Source organism: Pelecanus crispus, chromosome 2, assembly GCF_030463565.1.
Source record: "Pelecanus crispus isolate bPelCri1 chromosome 2, bPelCri1.pri, whole genome shotgun sequence".
In the NCBI taxonomy this organism is placed as follows: domain Eukaryota; kingdom Metazoa; phylum Chordata; class Aves; order Pelecaniformes; family Pelecanidae; genus Pelecanus; species Pelecanus crispus.
In genome coordinates, this window is record NC_134644.1 from 153,238,637 (window position 1) to 153,258,693 (window position 20,057).

The 20,057-nt window shown below is 39.4% G+C and overlaps 1 protein-coding gene across 2 annotated transcripts in view; it reads right to left on the reverse strand.

Moving 5' to 3' along the window:
* Positions 1-672: 672 nt before the first annotated feature.
* The window catches only part of DPYS (dihydropyrimidinase), a 31,315-nt gene continuing 11,930 nt past the window's right edge, over positions 673-20,057 (reverse strand). For both annotated transcript variants that reach the window (XM_075704692.1, XM_075704691.1), the window contains exons 6-10: positions 15,520-15,676; positions 14,373-14,514; positions 12,206-12,348; positions 2,138-2,345; positions 673-747 (exon numbers count right to left, since the gene is read on the reverse strand). In XM_075704692.1, the coding sequence (XP_075560807.1) occupies positions 673-747; positions 2,138-2,345; positions 12,206-12,348; positions 14,373-14,514; positions 15,520-15,676 (725 nt within the window). The remainder of the gene's footprint in view (positions 748-2,137; positions 2,346-12,205; positions 12,349-14,372; positions 14,515-15,519; positions 15,677-20,057) is intronic.

A 20,057-nucleotide genomic window follows, 5' to 3' on the forward strand; every position in this document is an offset into this window, starting at 1 on the left:
ATACAGGTGAGGGAGAGTCAATAACCAAGCTACACACTGTGGACACTGGAGGGAAGGGAAGGGGAGACACCAGCTGTTTTTCCTCTGTTAGCAGCACTGAGCCTTACAGCAGCTCATCCATCCATTAGACCACTGCTGGCATTGACTGCAGCACCTCTATTGCGTGAAGACAGCTGCTGTCCTAGCAAAACAGATCTATCAGCTTAACCCAAACAGCACAACTGGTGGAGAATTATTGTCTGTAACACAGGGGTACTGGGGAATTTAATTTTTCACATCAAGCTGTTTTGGGTTTTTTTTTCTGTAAATTTGCAAGCCAAGTGTTTATGCCTTGTTTGTATTCCTGGTACTAACTGAACTTCTATGGGCCTTCATACTCATGTCTCAGTCTAGCAGTTAAACTCTATTTGATTCTCTCAGCTGAACTTTTTAAATGAGGCTCCAATCAGAAAAAGGTCCTCCATATGTGGGCTGCTACAGGTTTTCATCAAATTTAAAGATACCAAGACAAATCCTCTTCTGAGAGGCCTTATTTCAGACAAGCCTATCACAAGCTAGATGGCCTGCTGCACTTTTGTTTTCTTGAAATTTCAAAGAAGCATTAAGTAAAGTAGTTTTCACTAATCAAAAGAGACAGTTACCTGCAAGAGCCAAAACTCGGGAATGAGCCTATTATTTTGGTGTGATGGGTGTTCCTGAGACCACGTCTGTATATGGTGCTCTCTTAACAGGAACAGGCTGACAGACCTGTAATAAAGTATTTCAAATCTTTCACTATTATTTGTCTTCCCCTTGCAATTGCTAATTGTACACAATGAAAATAGCAGTCCTATGATAACCCAGCTTTGTATGTTATACATCCCAACAACTTCATCAAACCTGTCTCTTGAAAAGAGGGAGACACTGGGATTAAAATGTTGGAAAGGTGAATAGAATATAGAAAAATTGTGGACAGATTTAAATGAGAAATCTGTTTTCAAAATACAAAGCAAAGTAGAAACAGCATAGTTAGATGCTAACATAATGCAAGTACAAATATCTGTAGTTTATCTAATTTACATTGACTTGTACTGGTATGAAAAAACAAATTACGTTCCTTTATGTTTGGAAAACCCCCAAATTAAATACTCTGTTTTCCGTTCTTAGTTCCCAAGGAAAAACTGTGTGGTCATGAGGGGAATTCCCTGCCTGTTCACTGTATTGTGTGTATCAACGTGCAGACAGCCCACCAGCTCCTGTGAAAGTGTGGTCTTTGGAGGAAAGCCTCACTTAGCCACTTTTACATGCCCTTCTCAGTCCATCAAGACAAAAGCAGAAAGAAATATACAGAATTATCTTGGAGGCATTTCAATGGGCCATATATCACATGGATGCTAGTCTGATTCAACTTTTAGATCCTGCAGTGAATCCCACTGATTCAGGTTGTGATTTTCAAATACAATTAGTCTGGGTGCTTTTGAAAATCCTACCCACAATAACTAACACTAAGGACTCAAAAGCATTCTTTATAAATGCTTGCATGGTAAGTAGGCATTGAAAATTCAGCCTTCGTGTATTTTGCAATATTTATCTATCTTTAAAAAAAATACAGAACAAGAGTGTGAACAAAGCTATCCTGCTTGGTCCAGCAGTGCACTTAGCACATGTTCAGCTTTAACATATTCCTGCTGGACCAGAGCCAAGTGTTCAGTATTCTACAGGGTTTAGCTCCAAACATCTGATCCGTGAAAGAGTTAGAAAATTATTCATCTCTTCTTTAGTATAAGATTTCTTCATGCATATGATGTTAAGCCTCTCTGATTTTCAGTTAAATAAGTGATGAAATCTAGCAGTTAGTCAGATTACCCATGAGCAAAACTTTGTCCACTTTTATTGCAGGTGGGAAATGTTTATTCTAAAAAGTACCCAGGCTTAGTCTATGAGCTGTACAGACTACCCTACAAGCAGGAACTAGTTTATGATATTTTTCTGTAAGATAAAAAACAATAAAAATTGAGTCCTTAGTTCCATTTCCTCCCACCTTGGCAGATTTTGATTAGTAAGGGAAATTAGCATTAAATCCCCAAACCTCTCTTCCCAAGAGCTAGTTATCCTCATGTTGTACAAAGCATTACAGAGATTTATTAGTTTAATTAACCTGCTCCCGCTGCCTGACTCGTTTGTAGACATATGGAGGGAATGGTGGACGGGAGACATATTTGCCTTCTCCTGCTGTGACATTGAAAGCTCCTCCTTCATAAACCACTTTGCCTCTTGAAACTGTTGCAACTGGTACTCCATGGCAGATCATTCCTTCAAATATATTGAAGTTGTTGGCCTGGTGATGTGTCTTTGCAGATATTGTCCTGTGTTTACAAAACAAAACAACACCCAAAATTACTATGATCCTTGCATTTTACTTCATTATGAAATTTTGAGAAATTGATGAAGGAAGAAAATTTAGCAGCATTATTAAACTATGACATTGTACAGTACATCATGGAACAGCTGTAAAAATAGGGTAGAGCATTAACATTTCATTGAACAGTAATTGCATTTCAAAAGAATGAAGAGGGAGTCAAAAGGACAGAACTTTGCAGCCTTGAAATGCAAAATTTTCCACTAGAAAGAGATTAGGGGGACAAAAATCAGGTTGTAATATTTTATTTGGATAACATGATTTCATTCTGCCTTGTCAAGCAAATATCTATGCACGATAAGGTCAGAAAAAGCTCTGACCTTTTAGCTAGAATGACTTGCAATTTCAAGTTTCAAGAGCATGGCTGCAATGTTTCAAAGATTGAGACTCACGAATAAGACAAAGACTATTTCACTGGAAAGTCAGTAGATGGTAATGGATTTTGGTAACTCTTACTGTGAGCTGGATTGATCCAGTGACTGACAGCCCAAATATCTTGATGCTGCTAAATAACAACAACATCACACTTCTACATATCTTTCCTCTAAGGGTATTAGCAAATTATCATTTTAGACCTCAAGAGCACTAATTTGAACTATGGTATTATTGCTTTCTTTATGCATAGACCTCATTCTTTATGATCACCATTTTTCTAGCCAATTTTCCAACCCTAACTGGCTACATTAAAGGCAGAGCCAATGCTAGAGCTGACATTAGCATCTGGAAGTGCAGCTTGTGTATACTTCCTTTACTATCTAGTTTCCCTACTGAGCTACTTACTATCTACTGTATCTACTCTGGGTCACAAGATTTTGAATTTTAGTTAATTATTTATTAACTTCCTTTTTCCAAATGACAGGGTTTTTTTTTAATAATTTGGAGATTTTATAATTTTATTGTTATCTGTAATTTCTGAAAGGAAGGAAGCTTTATGCTTTTGGCTAGCAGTCAGAATCTTCCAGAATGGGTGCTCACAGAATCAAAAACTTATCATGCCTATATAGCATTAACATCATTCCAGAGACTACACCTTTTGCAAAAGAATTATCAAAGTCAAAACTAATATGAAATAGTAATAGATTAAAATATTGATCTATTTGGAGAAGAATTTTTTAAAACTTTAGTTAACATCCTTTTCAAAATGAGAAAACCACTACAAAATCTGTATCTTTCTTGAAGTATGACCATTATCAAAAGTAATCATTTATCAAATATTTCAAATGATTGCTTATATAGAGGAAAAAAGAATTTGTGTAAGGATACTTTTTTCGAGTTTTACTTTCATATCATTCTGCTGAACTGAGAGAGATTGGTTCTACTAAGGGCTATATTTAAATCTTGTTGGCAAATGATTTTTCAAAGGCTGTATATATAGAAATACACTCTATGGTGAATCTGCCCACAGGAATAGAAACTTTTCCTGATTCAGCACACCTTGGACAGAAAACTTACACATGCCTGCTCACCAGTATCAGCATCATCTTCTAGATTCACAGTGGAAAGAGCAAGCAATAGAAGTCAGACCTCTCTTGTATTCACCAGTCCTATGAATACTGTCGAACAAGTTTATCCATGGGTGTTATAATAGCCCTACAAAGAGTTTGTGAACATATTCCTCTAGCTTATTTCATTACCCTTATGGGTCCAATTGCTATAACAGTAAGTAAGAACAACTGCAATATAATTATCTTCAGCATTCTCTGGGTATACATCATATCTATTTGCACAAGAGCACTGGGACACAAAAAGAAAAATGGAAAAGGTAATTTGAGCAAACGAACAGAAAAATAAGCAAGATCCTTCAACTCAATATGTGAGCCGTTTAAATGTGCCAGAGCAGGATCACTAGAGGTAAACATGCCTCAGAGGTAAGCATGTCCTTCATAAAAAGATACAAAATGAATGGAAGTTAGCACATTTAAAAGAAATACCCATTTATACAGAAAAACCTTACAACATGACAAAACACATTTCCCAGAGCTTGTCTCAACAACAAACTTGTATAGAACTCATTTATAACTCTTCTGTTGAAACAAGCCTTAGATCACACTGCCCTTTCTGAAGGTGAAGCACATTCTCCCTGATGGAGATCACCAAAATTCGTCTGTGTTTTGATTTAACCCTTTGACATTATCAATGGCAATGAAAGTTTCAGGTAACAAGTTAGCAAGCAATTAAAACAGAACTAGACAGTATGCTTGGGTTTGAAGCTCACAACTCAGCAACTTTATGCAACAGACTTCTGCTGCTTTATCAGCCATTTCAGTAGCAGGCAGCTTGCTGGGAATCTTAGCAAAATTCCAATGTTTGCTCTGAATGTCCAAAAACTGTTGACCAGTTGGCTGATGGCAAGAATGGCTGTAACACACTTACAATCCAAGGAACCAAGACTGCCATGGTAGTGAATTATGACATAACAGCTGTCTCCAGCATTGTAAGTGATATCTGACATAAGGGGTTACTCAACATGAGAAAGCAGATTCTGACTCCAGGCTTCAAAAGCCTGAATTGGAATTTTTTTATAAAATTTGTAAAATTCTCTAATTCTGGTTATAAATTACAGTGGCTTTTGTTTCAGACAACCCTTTCTCAAATGGAGACTGAGATCAGAATTATTACTTCAACATTTAAAAGAACATTCTCCTCTACAAAGAGGATACTGCAAAGACATCAGGCCCTGTTTTGTTCCTCTTACATCACTGTTTCCATGTAGTTCACTTCAGCAGCTTTTGATACACCCGTCTTGCAAAGATGTTTTAGGCTATCAGTATGAAAATTGATATTCCTCTAGTACTAAAGAGGAACACTGCTTCTGAAAGTGTCTTTTTTTCAATCCAGTGGTTCTGCCCAACTAATGTACAATCAAATAGCAATTATTTTAGTCTAAGAGCAATTATCAGATTTTCTCTGACTGTGTGAGGATTCAGTGACTAGTAACCCTGTATTTATTTATGCCCTATGTGAGAAAGGGTTTTACTGCCACTCCTAGAATATTATATCTAAATAAACTACAAACTGAAGTTTGAAATTTAGAAAAGAACATCAGATTAGACTAATGCAGCAAGCTGCAGGGTGAAATTCAAGACTGTACAGGTGGTCAGCTCAAAAGTTATGCCCTGAAGTTTTGTTAAGGAGTTAGAGGTACCAGTTTTCATTTCAAGTCAAACACAACCCAGGAGCATGTCTACATCTCAGTCAGAGCTTGAAATACTAAATAGCGAGTTGCAGTCAGGCAGGAGGGAGAACTGGATGAATGGAAACTATTAGATAGTAATCTTCTACCCCTCATAATGCATAGGACATGAAGCTACATTAGCCCAGTGAAGGTGGATGTCAGAGTAAAATGAGCTCTAGAACATAAACTTTGACTGCTGTGAGGATTTTCACTTTAATTTTCAAGAGGGGCATAAGAAAATGAAGAATTTAATTACTTTCAATGGAAATTGGATGCATACCTCACACAGTTTTCTTAAAAAATTCCAAGCACAGGAATATGAAGGAATTCTGTAGTAGACAGCCCTTAGGCAAGAATAGCTGTTCAACATGTCAGTAAAGGGAGGACACCTATTTTATAATTAATTAATTAATTATTTTAAAACATAGTAATAAAGGCAGCTAAAATGACCTGAGTCCATTGTTGAAGTAAAAACAACTGCTTTGTTGACAGCTGCCATAGAAAAGCAACTTATGTAAGAGTGAGTATCTGGGCTGTAAGCAACTTCTCTCAGTGATTACAGTGCAGTATCTTTAAGCTTTTTGGAGCTGGGGGTGGGTGAGAAATGCCAGTTTGTTGAGGATAGTATCAGCCTTTGTGAGTTGTCTCTTCACATCACTTTCAGATGCTTTTGAACTCTCTATATTGCTAACCTACTTTTCTAAAATCTAGAAAAAAATAAAACATGGTTCACCTTTCTGTGCTGTCCTGAGCCACCACTCTTTTATAATGATAATCAAATTGAACTTTGTTAATGTTAAAGAGTCAGTTTTATTAAAAGGAAAAGCAAAGGAGGGGGAAAAAAGAAAAGAAAAAGAAGAAAGTCTTAAAATCTATGTGCAAAAATGCTAGCTATAAGCCTATAACATGGATTAAAACCCCCATGGCCTATTTGGTATTAAGGAATTGCAATAACTGCACATGCAAATATATGCAAGCAACTATTCGTAAAGTTGTATTCCTAGCCTCTTTAAAAATATCTTTAAATGAGCATTGCCTTTGAGTAGCCATATGAAGTGAGGAGATTTGTGGATAAAATAACGATGAAAGAAAAGGTAGGAAGTTATGTTTGTGAGCTCCAATCTTAAAGGTCTTTTCCAACATAAACAATTCTATGATTCTATGATTCTATGATCTGAGGGATGGGATCTTTATTTCACGCAATTATATCTCCTAAAATTTGTCATTTTCAGATGGGCACAGAATGACAACAGAATTATTTTTCTGATTATGAAAAGTAACTGATTTGTCAACAATACCATAAAAAGCGAGGAAAATACAAATGAGTCTATTCGATGACTAAAGAAGATCTGGAAGTGATTACTGGGGAGAAAAAGGTAAGGTTATATAAGGAGAAAATAAGAATGATCTTTTTTTTTTTTTTTGATAACATTTCTAAAATTCAGTTATCTAAAGAGATCAGCTGACATTTTGCAAGATAGCAAGTTACTAGGGAAACGTACATCATGCTTTCTCAGAGAGGCTTATTTTGTTACAGTTCACAGAACCACAGAGTCACTGAGGTTGGAAACCATCTCTGGAGATCATCTATTCCAAGCCCTCTACTCTGACTGGGGTAAGCCAAAGTAGGTTTCCCAGGCCTGTGTCCAGTTGGGTTTTAAGTACCTCCAAAGATGGAAGCTCCATATTCTCTTTGGGCAACCTGTGCCAGTGTCTGATCATCCTCACAGCAAAAAAAAAGTTCGTTCTTATGTTTAAATGGAATTTCCTGTATTGTAATTTGTGCCTATTGTTTCTTTTTCTGTGTCCCCTTAATTTGAGATAACAGGCCTTTGACAGGAACTCTGATTCTAGTGAATTAGTGTACATTCATGCATGCATAGGCTTGTGCTTGTGCAAAAGAATATGAGGCTATTGAAAATGCCATACTTCTCCTATGCATACATATTTGTATGCCAAGTTATTTCATTTTGCCTCATTGTGTCTAGATGCAGTTATCTATATACTCAGTATTCAAAATTATGCTCATTCATCAAAAGAGTAAGACAGTTGCAGCATTATTTATTCCAATCATTTGCTAACATCTTAGTTTCTTCCTCTTTCATGTTATGAAAAATTACAAGCAGTTGTTTGGCAAAGAGTGCTTAAACATTGTAACTTGTCCCCACTTAAGCCTCTGAGGCTGAAAACTTGACTACAAACGAGACAGACACAGGCTGCAGATTTTGGTTCTAACGGATGCAAAAGATTTATCCATGAACATATCTACACGCAAGCAAAGGCATTGAGGGAACATATGCTAGCAGACTGGGGCACTCTGACTTCTCACTGATGTCCATCCAGTGACTGTTTCCCCTAAAATGCATAAACACCACCAGAAACAGGGGCTAGAAACCACGTCTTCCCTAGTCATGTCACAGCAGGTAGATTACAGAGCAACATGCCCTTTTCCTCCCTCTCCTCCTCATCTCAGGACTCCTGCCTCCCCTGCTACTCAGGGACCCCACTCCAGCAGCTGTGCGCTTGGGGCTGCAGCCATCACTGCTGTGCTCAGGGTTGAGCCCAGCTCCACTGGCACACAGGGGGCTCACGCTGGGCCTGCCAAAGAGGGCCACTCCACTGGAGCCCAAGAAGGATGGGGTGAGAGACTACTACCTGCACAGCCAGCTCTACCTCTGCATTCAAAAGTAGCTAACTTTTAGGCTATATTTGGTGAGTGGAAAAAAACTGGCAGGTGAGGCTTCCCAGACTGCATGTTGTTATAATGAAGTGGCTGGACTTTGAAAGTTCAACTCCATTTGAGATGGGTTTTTTATCCCTACACATGTTTGATCTTGCCTTTGGGGCCTGATCCAGGGCTTATTTGCAAGGCTCCGACATGCTACAGTGAGTTTATTGAGCCCTAATATCTGCCAGGAGCTGAATGTCTCTTATGAGACCTTTAGCACCTCCTGCCCCTACTTTACAAGGGATGCTCAGTGCTTTCCATGGTCTGAATTGGGTACTGCAGCATTTAGATTCCTTGCTGAACATTTCTGAAACAAGCCCTAGAGATTTTGTATTCTTGCTTGCTTTCAAATAGCTAAAGGCATCAGCTATGGAGGACACTGACTTGCTGACAGGTGACATTCCCTCTTCCTTGCTTACTCTGCCCTCTTCTTCTGGAACAGTCTTTACAGTTGCTTTTGTTTCACAGACTTGGGGCTGTTATATTATTTGTGTGCAGCTGAAAGAAGTCAGTGAACATACTTCATCAGAGCACAGATTAAAAGAAGACAGTGTAGTGAGTACACATTTGCTGCCTACATGCTTTTTTCCAAGGAGTTCTCACAAAGCAGTCCTGTGCACAAAGGCTGTACTTGGGATGCTGAGGGTGTTGAGGTCTGCAAGATGATGTTTGATAGCACATGGCTGCAATAAAGCAACAGGTCCCTTTGGTATTTGTGTGTTCTTTAATGAATGTGCAATAAGTACAAGGAAGCTAAGAAATAGACTTAACCGGACAGAACTCACAACCCATCTTTTCTAATGCCGTTTCAAACGAATTTATACATTTAATGTGTTTCTTCCCAATACTGCTTGCTTTCATGCAGACCCACTAAAACTGTTATTGAGAAGCCTTTAAATACAGCAGCAAATCTGATAACTGTTCATATAATATTTTCTGCAGAAATTACCAGAAAATGCTTCAGAAATAGGCCAGTCAATGAAGCTGACCCATAGTAGGAAAGCCTCAGCTAAAATGGCAGAGTGCTGGAAGTGGAACCTTGAATTGCAATTGCTCCCAGCTTGCAGAGCTGTCATGTTGAATTCACTAGGTTTTTGCAACCTAGAAAGAGAAAATCCCGAATGCCCAGATAGCATGCAACATGTTGATATTGTACAATGATGTGGGAGGGGAAATGCAGCTATTTTTGTAGGGATGTAAGTTTCTGTATTTTGAAGAGCTTCACTACCTTTCAGAATTACTTCAGAATCTTCCCTATAGACTTTCTCTGACATATTGTGATAATACGTGTTCCTCACAGCAATACTTCAGCAATTGTCTAACTCTTTAGACTAGTATCAGCCCGTATTTTAAGACTACAGCAACACAGCATCAAATCAGAACTGGAAAATTGCATTTTCCTCTTACAAGATTTAGATTACAAACAAGAAAAAAAGTCATGCTCAAAAGAGGAAGGACTTTGCAAGAAAGAGGAACAAGCCTGTTGTGAAATTGAAAATCACTCCCCAGAGTCAACAAAAGCACAGGAGGCTGCACCTTGTGTAATATCTTAAATGGTTGAAGTCCATTAGCTAGATCCTTTTTTTCTACTGGGCTGTTTGTGCCCTCTTCAGGATTTGTAGTGAAATGAATAGATGAGCACTAGTGAGATTTATTTATACTTACTCATGTAGTTCTCAAAATTGTACCTGCACAGAGGCTTGTTCCCAGCAAAGCCAAAGGGATAAACAATGGGAACAGTACCAGATCAGAAAATAAGTATTGGCTGAACTTAAAATCTGCTTGCTCAGTAAGAAAATACAGTTTAATGTCTGAAAAACATATTTGAAGAAAAAATGCACCTTCACAGCTGCAGTGGGCAAAAAGGCAGTTAGAGCACTTAGGAGAGAGTGAAGGGAGTCAGAAGGAATGTTTGGGAGGCAAAAGGATAAATAGGTTCAGGAGCTGACAAAACACCTTGAGGACAATGTCAGAACTCTGCTGTCCTCCTAGATTCGTTTGTCCCCAGGCAGAGCAGAAGTTAGCTCAGAAAAGAATCCTTCCTTTTTTTCAATCAGAGTTCATAGCTCCACTGTCCTGAAATGGCTCATTGCAAGTGTCTCAAGATATGCTTGCTCAGCATGCCAGAAGGCATAATGCACATGAAAATCTCTCTGACCCAACGCTGGGCAGGCCTCTATGTTTATTGGGGTTGACACTCCTAAAACTTCTTTTGCTGGTGCTGTCAGTTTTTTGTAGGACTTCTGAATAGCAACCTCCATGCCCTCAAGCTTTGCAGCTTAAAACACAGAATGCTTTTCCTCTCACTCTCACGTTTTTTGTAATCATGAATATACTGAAATGAGTGAGAACTGCATTATCAAAAATTCAAAACCCAGAAGACTGGTCAAGCAAATTTTGTTTGTGTAAGGTAAATCTAGGATTATGGCTTTTTTTCCTCCATTTGGCTTCCAAAATCAGATTGGCCCAGTTATGTTTCAAAACTTTCCTCTACCATGAGGGGAGTCTTCAACTCTTTTTTTAATAAACAAAGGCTGGAAATCTAATGCCATCTGAGTTACAACAGTTCAGGCTTTAGGAATACCAAACACAGTGATACCTTGATGAAAGCTGGCCATACTGTCTTCATGTCCAACACGCCACAAAGCTCGTCTAGGGTTAGTGATCGCTATCTTCTATGGATTTAACGTTTGGATGGCACTGATGAAGGAGGGTCAATGTGTGCCTTCAGGGCAGCTGTATGCTCACTAGAGGGGAGCCCAAGAAGACACAAGCAACTTCCCAGCACACCTCCTGACATGCTGCTGCTGCTTATGTGCAGGGCTGGATGTGGTCAGATGCAAGGCTTGGCTGTTAAGTGCTTGCAGATTTAAGCTAAACCTGCTCAGCACTTCAACAGTGGGCATGAGCTTGCACAGCCCATAGGCAACTCAGCTAGGAAAGTCAACCCCCCAGGTGAGCTGGCTCTGTGACAGTCAGCTGCCAGACCATTTCCAGGCAGTTTAAACCAGACCAGGATGGGCACAAGAGCCAGAGCAAGACTCAAGACGTATAATTCTTGAGATGTTTATAGTGGCCTGAGTATGGAGCTGGCTGATTGTGTGAATATACCTGAAGACAGCAATCAGCTGTGATGCACAGTATGCTGTGTAAGTTGAGGCTCCCAGAGAGACACTGCATGCCCTTTCTAGCCAAAATGTAGCATGGCATCAAGTCATGCATGTTGAGACATGGGCACACCTTTTGTGCATCTGTTGTTGGTGTGACAAGCTCTATTCTAGCAGACTTACTGAGCACAAAACCAGAAAAGTCCTTAAATAAAATCATAAGCATGCACAGCTTGAGCTTCAGAACTAAGTTCACTCCTGGCTCTACCACTATATTTGATGTATCAGCCAGGGAGAAGACATTAGGAGGGCAAGACCCCACGCTTTCACCACCCATCCTGACCACCTTTGAATATGCTTGAAGTAGCTGTAAGTTCAAAACATGAGCTTGCAATGGGTTATTCTGCAGCAACACAGGCTCCTCACCCTTCTCTTTGCAGTGGGAGGAAGCTAAACATACTCTAGCACTTAACAGAGTTACTCTAAGATCCCAAAGTGGTTATTTTTACACTGAGGATACCAAGCCCTGGTAGCATAATGTACAGAGCTTGTTATTTTTGCACTTGGTCAGCAATCTAGCAGAATGTTTTTAAGTCCACCTAGAGATCAAAGATCCCTGCTTACGTACACTACTGTAGGAGAGAAATAACCTGTAAATAATCCATGTGAAGTGCTGTTGAAAAACACCAAAACCTCACCCCAAAGGCTTACTGCTGTGCAGAGGCTTTGAGATACTATTTCCTGCAGAGAGGCTGGATGGGGGGAAATAACTACCCATACTTGTAGCTACTACATACCTTGTAGCTTTGGGATCCCAAATGACAATGTCAGCATCAGAACCTACAGCGATTCTCCCCTTCTTCGGGTAAAGGTTAAAGATTTTTGCTGCATTTGTGCTGGTCACAGCTACAAATCTGTTTTCATCCATTTTTCCACTGTACTGCAGAAGAGTGTACAAAAGCAAACTCATTACTTTTTTAAACAAGGAATAAAAAAATGTTCCTGTTTAAAAGGCTATGATGAGCGACAGCTCTCTGCCAACATCACATCAATATATTTTTAATGTTATACTGAAGAGTTTAAAAGACATAAAAATAACTATTTGACTCAGATGTGCATAGTGCAATGTACATTCACTGAATACGATAACTTTATCTTACTCGATCCCACAGCAAACGGAAAAAAAAAGACAACTTTAAAGCCAAATGAAGCCAAATGCTCTGTGGATCCAGTCCCAAGTCAACTGAAATAAAATTTTTTAGCTGGCTTTGAATCTGTAGTCCTGCTCAGCAGTTTCCTCAGGAGACATAACATCTCTCAAGTATCCAGGTTTTGAGAAATGGTGAGACAGTATCAAGGAGAGCCTAGAAAATGATAAAGGAGAGGCAAGGCACAATGTATAATATAGGAAAGGTGATTTGCAAATCTCTTCAGCAATAACACAGAGGATAGTTCTGTTCAGTAAGTATTTGAGATCAAGTAGTATAAAACCCAGATTTGCTGATGTCACACATCAGCAAAACAACAAACAACAATGGGTACACATGTGTCTTGGGACTGTCCACTGCTACATGACAAATTTCATCCAGCCTCTGTGACTGTTGCTTGCTCAGAAAACCAGCTACACTGGCAGTAATATTGTGCATAGGTCAGTCTAGGAATCAGAATGTCATAAAACATGTTTGTATGGTGGCCTGTGAGCAGTCATCTGAGAAGAAAAGCATAACAAAAGTGGTGAACACTGCTCTTCTAAATAACGGTGCGTGGGAAGGGAGGGAAGCTTTCCAGACAAACTCTCACAGTTGTGTAATATTTTACAAGTAAGAAAAGGAAGAATACAACAGATTGAAGAACGTTTTGAAAACACTTTGAATGTTTGCCAAACCGGATACACTGTTCAAAAGCAGCACTGATGCACATATTCATGTTTCTCTCTCATACTAACCACAAGCTAGATTATATTCCAGTTTACACCATCAATAATCACACTAGAGCTATGCCACTGGTGAATATAGGCAGAAGTCTGCTTTGTACACACCAGGTGGAGCTGAATCCCAAATACAGATAAACAAGAGAGATTCAGAGCCACATCCTTACCAAGTGTGTAAGGTAGATAATTCTACTGTGGCGAATAAATATGCTTCACAGTGCATTATCAACAAGACTTCACTACTGCAAGAGAACTTAATATTAATTAGAAAGTTGAACTAGAGCCTCTGGAAATTAATAGTATTGTATTAGCCAGAGCAATTGTAACATCCAATAAGCAGCAGATCCCTCACCAGACTGCCTCACCTTCCCCCTCATCAGACCACCCCATATCCAAAAATCCTGGCCACTAGCTTTCGTATTTATATTTGTTCAGAGCCTGAAGGGCGTTGTCCTGAGAAGCACTGAGCATTCTTGTGATGGCACTGAGAATCTGAAGTCAGTGGGACTTGAAGGTGCTCATCTCATTGTATCACAGGACTGAGTCACACATTAGAGAAGCATTTCTTAACTCTAGCTTGTTTCCTCTGGCTGAAAACACAAATTAGAAGTTGACAGGCACACACCCCGTGTAGAAGCTCCTTTAACAGCTACATTTGAGACAGATCAAAGAGGAAAAAATACAGAACTGACAAAGTTGAAACTGTGGGCACCTCTTTCCTTTTACTTTCCTTTCATCTGTTGAAAAAAATGCTGCAAGTAAATGTACTGTGCACTACCACTGAAACAATATCAGTCCTTGTTGCTAAATGATGGAAATTATTTGCTAGTGCTATTTTTTAAGGACTAAGAATCTTCTTCTATCTCCTAGGACCATAAAGTGGGAGTTAGTAAGGACTCTGTTATGCTATTTGATCAAAGGAGTTAACCTATGATAAATACACTTGATAAAACTGGAGAGTTGATACTGCTGAGAGATTATATTTTCTTGGAGAAATCAATTACCTGCATGTTCAGACATCTTGATATACTTACAACGCCTTTTTCCCATATGACTGACATCCTGTCTTCCACACCATTCACTCCATTAGGGATTTTTGTGAAGTCATCCTTCCCCAGAGCTTTCTGGCATATGTCAAAGGTGCAGTTGTCCGTCCCTGTCACAGATAGGTCATCACTATGGAGAAACAAAGTTCATTATGAATCAGAGCATGTAGCAGACAGCGCCACATAGGAAAATCTGTTGCAAGGCTGGGTAGATCCAGACATCTCTTCTGCAAGGAAAAACTGATATGCCCTGCCAGCCTGTCTTCAGTCCCATCCTCCAAGAGTAGCTCCTCAGTAACAGCCAGTTCCCCTATGAAGCAGCTTCCTCTTCAGAAATGCCTCAGAAGAAACCAAGCACCAAAAATGACACATTTACTTTGGATATATCAAAGGTGTCCCACAAGTGGAGGACTGTCCCACTTTGCTCATAGCAAATGGCTTGGTTCTATCCTCATTTAAGAGAAATTTTAGACTGTGTCACTCTATATACCATGTGAAATTACTATGGATCTGCACAACCGTCAGTCAGTGTTAAGACATACCTTCACAGACTCTTCGGTCAAATTCAACCCTTTTGTGGAGTTAAGCTTTACTGGTAATGAAATACCAGTAAACAACACATTTTGTTAACTCCATGTATCTGAAGGATACTTCTGTTCCTACTTTCTTCTGAAGAAGATGTTATAAAGTCGACAACTTATATCTACCTTCAGAAGTCAGCAAGCTTGGTTTTTATGCAGCATCCAAATTTCAAGTGAAAAAGGCAGCTGAGAAGAAAACCCAGAACTCTTAGCTGTGACCCCACTTTTTACACATTTCCGACCAACTTACAGCTTTACTGTCCCCCTGGTCATATTTCAATTTTTGCTGCAGCATTCGTAAGGCACGGCTTATTGATTAAAATCAAATGGGGACAGAAGGCCACAAGAGTTCAGAGAAACAAAATCTGAACACTTTGTAATTTCTGTAACAAAAAATGTTTTTCATCTATGGTTTCGCCTTCTATTTCTCCTTCCTGATAATGTAACATTCTGTACTTAGAAAATCTCCAGAGCATCAACCTGTTATTATATACTCCATACAGAATTTGCTGTGTATTTGGGCATCAGCTGTCACTGTTTGCTCATCTGCTTACTTGGCCAGTAAGTTCATGAGGAAACCAGGAGTAGATGGATCTGGTCTCAGTGGAGGTCCCATGACATATGCTGCAGCATGAGCCCAGTCTTTATTCCAATAGTTGGTGCCATCGGTGCCAAGACTAGCAGCAATAGGTTCCCCATAAACCACCTTTCCTGAAAAATGTAAAGCAAAAGTATCATCATCAAACAACATAAAAATGCATATCTTGTATTTTCTCTGTTCTGGATCGTTTTGGTGGCAATGGATTTAAATTTGAATGAGTGTTTCAAATTAAACACCAACATATGGAAGGATATAATAAACTAAGCTATAACACAGCATCTCTGTTCTGAATATTCTGCTGGTGATCTCCCAATATATTTCCTCATAAGAACATTGCTTAGGCAAGTTTTTTAATTAAATTGTTGACAGATATATTATAATGGGGTTTACATATTGTTTACCAGGCATGTGATTGAGATTTCAAAGGGAACACAGTCCTCAGTTGCATTAATTATGTTCAAGATCCATATATTTCTTGGTAGCACCTGTTTGGTGCTCTGAAATTATGGAATGTGTAACAATGTAAGTTAACATATACAGCATACAGACTTTGTGAGGTTGTACTTTTAGTTGTCAGGCTGTAATTGTTCTAGGAAGAAAAATATGGCACCAGACATAAATTTAAAGATTGTAAAAACATTTCCCAAATAAAAAACTATAAATAATTTAATTGTAAAAGTTATTTACCGAATTTTAATCTTTGATTCTTTGCTGCACAGTATGCCAGATTCCTCAGAAGAGGATGTCAACCCAGACTGGCTGTTAGCCTTTGGATAGAGCTTTTAACTATTTTTCCCTCCTAGGAAACATAGGTTTGAAACATCAGAACAAAATGGGAGATGAAACAAGATGTTTCACTCCCTGAGGAGGTGGTCCAGCCACTTTAGAGTTCTGCAGGTGACAGGTGGTAATGCCCGTGACTGTGATGGTCACCAAAGAAACAGAGTGAGCTGGGACCTCACACACCCACTCAAAGGATGCTTGATGCTGGTTAAAGGCAGCCTCTGCTGGATCCCAGTGTCCTGGTTTCAGCTGGGATAGAGTTAATTTTCTTCCTAGTAGCAGGCATAGTGCTGTGTTTTGGATTTAGTAGGAGAAGAATGCTGATAACACACTGATGTTTTAGTTGTTGCTAAGTACTGCTTATGCCAGTCAAGGACTTTTCAGCTTCCCATGCTCTGCCAGGTGCACAAGAAACTGGGAGGGGGCACAGCCAGAAGAGTTGATCCAAACTGACCAAAGGGCTATTCCATACCATATAACGTCATGCTCAGTATATAAACTGGGGGGGGGAGGGGGTTGGCTGGGGAGCAGCAATCGTTGCTCGGAAACTGTCTGGGTATCAGTCGGCAGGTGGTGAGCAATTGCATTGTGCATCACTTGCTTTGTATATTATTATTATTGTCATCATCATTATTACATTGTTATTATTATCATTACAATTTTACTTTATTTCAATTATTAAACTGTTCTTATCTGAACCCAGGAGTGTTTCTCACTCTTACTCCTCCAATTCTCTCCCCCATCCCATCGGGGTAGGGGGAGTGAGTGAACGGCTGCATGGTGCTTAGTTGCTGGCTGGGGCTAAACCACGACACACCCTACAGACAGTGGGTGTATTTTTAGGGATCCCAGATTTCACTCCAGGGACAATTTTTATTAGAACTATCACTGCATTACCCCAGCAAGGGCTCAGTTGTTAATTGCTCAGTGATACAAGACAGTGACCTTTCTCTGGCTTTCTGCATCTAAGTCAGGCATTTACTGAACTGTTGGAAAACAGCAAGGCAAACCTTTGCAGATTTCTCCCTGTACATTAGATTCTGTGAGCTACTGGATTATAATGGCTACACAAGCATAGGTAGCTACTGAGGAGCTCAGTTCTTTTCAAAATATGTTTCCCACTGCAGTAGTGCCATTTCTTAAATTTTCTGTGCTAGACTTGCAAAAAAGCCTCATACCGTTTAAAACCCATAGTTCTACAGTTATTTCTACAAGGTTTCAAGACCTGCTCTGACATTACTATACTGTACCTTTATTGCAAGTACTACGTAACTTCTGCCACAACCTAAAGACTCACTATTAACATTATTAATTTGCTACAACCATCTCAGCATGCTCTGACATGCTGTACATGCTTGTCTTGTACTGACACTTTGGCTTGGAGCATTCTAAGCTCCCAGTCCCACTTCTCTACATATTTATAGGTTTATACTTGGGCTCAGAGGGAGACCACCACCATTTTTTGGACTGGAAATCATGACTTAAGCAGTTATTTGCTGTTTTTTTCATCTTATTTTCAAAATGTAAAGCACTGGATATGAAGCCATCCATGTAAGTGATATATCCACTCAGTGAATGAGGAGATTTGCATCAGATTAGTGTTTTCATAATTCAGAGCTACTGCAGGAGACCTTGGCCTTCCTTGGGCAACTCCAAACACAGTATTTGAGGGCAGGTTGCCACAAACCTAGATATATACAGAAAAAGTCCTGCATATATGACCCATCTCCTCTATTTACCTATTAGCTTTTTGACAGATTTTTCATTAACAAAGTCAGTGGAAACTGGGGGAGGAGGAAGCGTGGTGTGGTATGTGTCTTTCCTACTGCATCTAAACATGCTAAAGAAACTTCCATCTAAACCTAAACTATGAATCATTAGCACATAGCTATAAATGATAAAAGTTAAAATGGTAGGAAAGGAGTAAATGTTTAGCTTCCATAAATAATTTTCTTATCTCAGTTTCACAACATAAAAATGAAGTCTCCAAGCTCACAGTCATATATGCTGAGTTGATTGTAACTCATGTACCACAGCTGATGACAGTATTTCTGCAACCAGAATTTGACCTGAGCAGCTCCCCTCGTTCCCATGAGTGGGAAGGAGTACAAGCCATTTCCTCAAGTGATTTTGCAACTGAACACTGCAGCTTCAACGGACTACATCTGGACACCTCTGCTGACTGCAATTTCTTGTATTTCATTTGGACCATGACTAGCCAGACTGAAGGGTGCAATAATATCAAGAATCTGTTTTAATTTAAATAACAAGGAAATTCTGCACTAAGGCTCTTTTAGCTCAATTGACAACAAGGAAATTCTGCATTAAGGTTCTTTTAGCTCTATTGGCTTCTGCCTATAGGCAGAAAAGCTGGAGTAATGCAGTCATAAGTCAAGTCTTTCCATTTGTTATGTTTTCCTGCATTTGATAAAAATAGTAAGCAGAAGTGTTCTGTTGCTTGGTCTTTCTGACATCTCTGAGCTGCTGGAAAATAGTTGTGGATTTTGTGACTTCTTCATCAGATGCCCAAACAGGCTGGCAAGAGTTATTTTCACATATATTACTTTATAATAAAGAAGAATACGCAACTGCAATTTATTTTACCACTTATCAGAATTCAAAGAGAGTTATAATCTTGAGAAACACCAACTAACTTTTACAGGCTTGAAAAACTGGTCCCTGTGTGCTTATTCTAGTAAAAAAACACTTAAGATAAGGACATATGGGGCAAAGATACGCACTGACCAGCTATGATCTGAAAGAAGGCAGGCTTTATTGAATCAGGCATAGCATTGCATAATTAGGCTATCTACAGTCTGGACCTGAGCTGTCCTACATAAGCCAGCTAAAAAGTTGGCATTTTTAGTTGCACTCCTGTGCTCAGAATCAGCTTGACAGTCTGTATATCCACAGCTATGGACATGCCCTTCCCTCTCACTAAGAGCAGACCTAACCTGTGACTGGTGGTAGGAGGTACTGACTTTATAAGTCTAAGCAAGCTTCTTGTAATCTGACCAAGTACGTATTTTTGTATACATTTTTTTAAAGGGGAGAAACCTTTTAAAAACTGACTTTTTAGTAAGATGCTGCTCTCCAGTTCTAATCTGCACTAGAAAGTCTTATTTCCTTAGCTATAACAGCACAGATAAATGGGCAAAGGGACATGATCTCTAGTCTTTTGTACACTTAGAATGAAAACATTTTTAAGTGGGAGGCAGTATAAGTCATATAACCCTACATCACGTTTTATTAGCCTTGCTTCCCCATAGGTGTTACTGGCCAAAGGAATGGGTGACAGGCCCACATTAGTTTTCTCCAGTAAGTTCACATCAGTCAGTCCTAATAAGGAGAGGGAGCTGCACTGCTTGACAACAGTGCTCTACAGCCTTGTCTTCTCATTGTAGGGAAGACACACAATAGCAGAAAGAGGATCCTTTTTGACTTCTCACTCAAGGGAATGAGACTGAGCACAGAGAGATATCAGACTGCCCTTCTGTGGAAGCAGACAGTTCCTCTACCTATTCTAGCAAGATTCAAGATCATGTTCTGCCCAGAGATGAAGAAACAGCCCACTGAGACAAGCAAGAACAGTTCTCACAGAGGGGTGCTGTCTTTGACCCCCTCGAATGGAGGAATGGTGAACCATTGCTTTTCGGCAAACAGGCTGGTAGGGCCCAAAAAGAACAGAATTGGGGTATGAGTTAACCT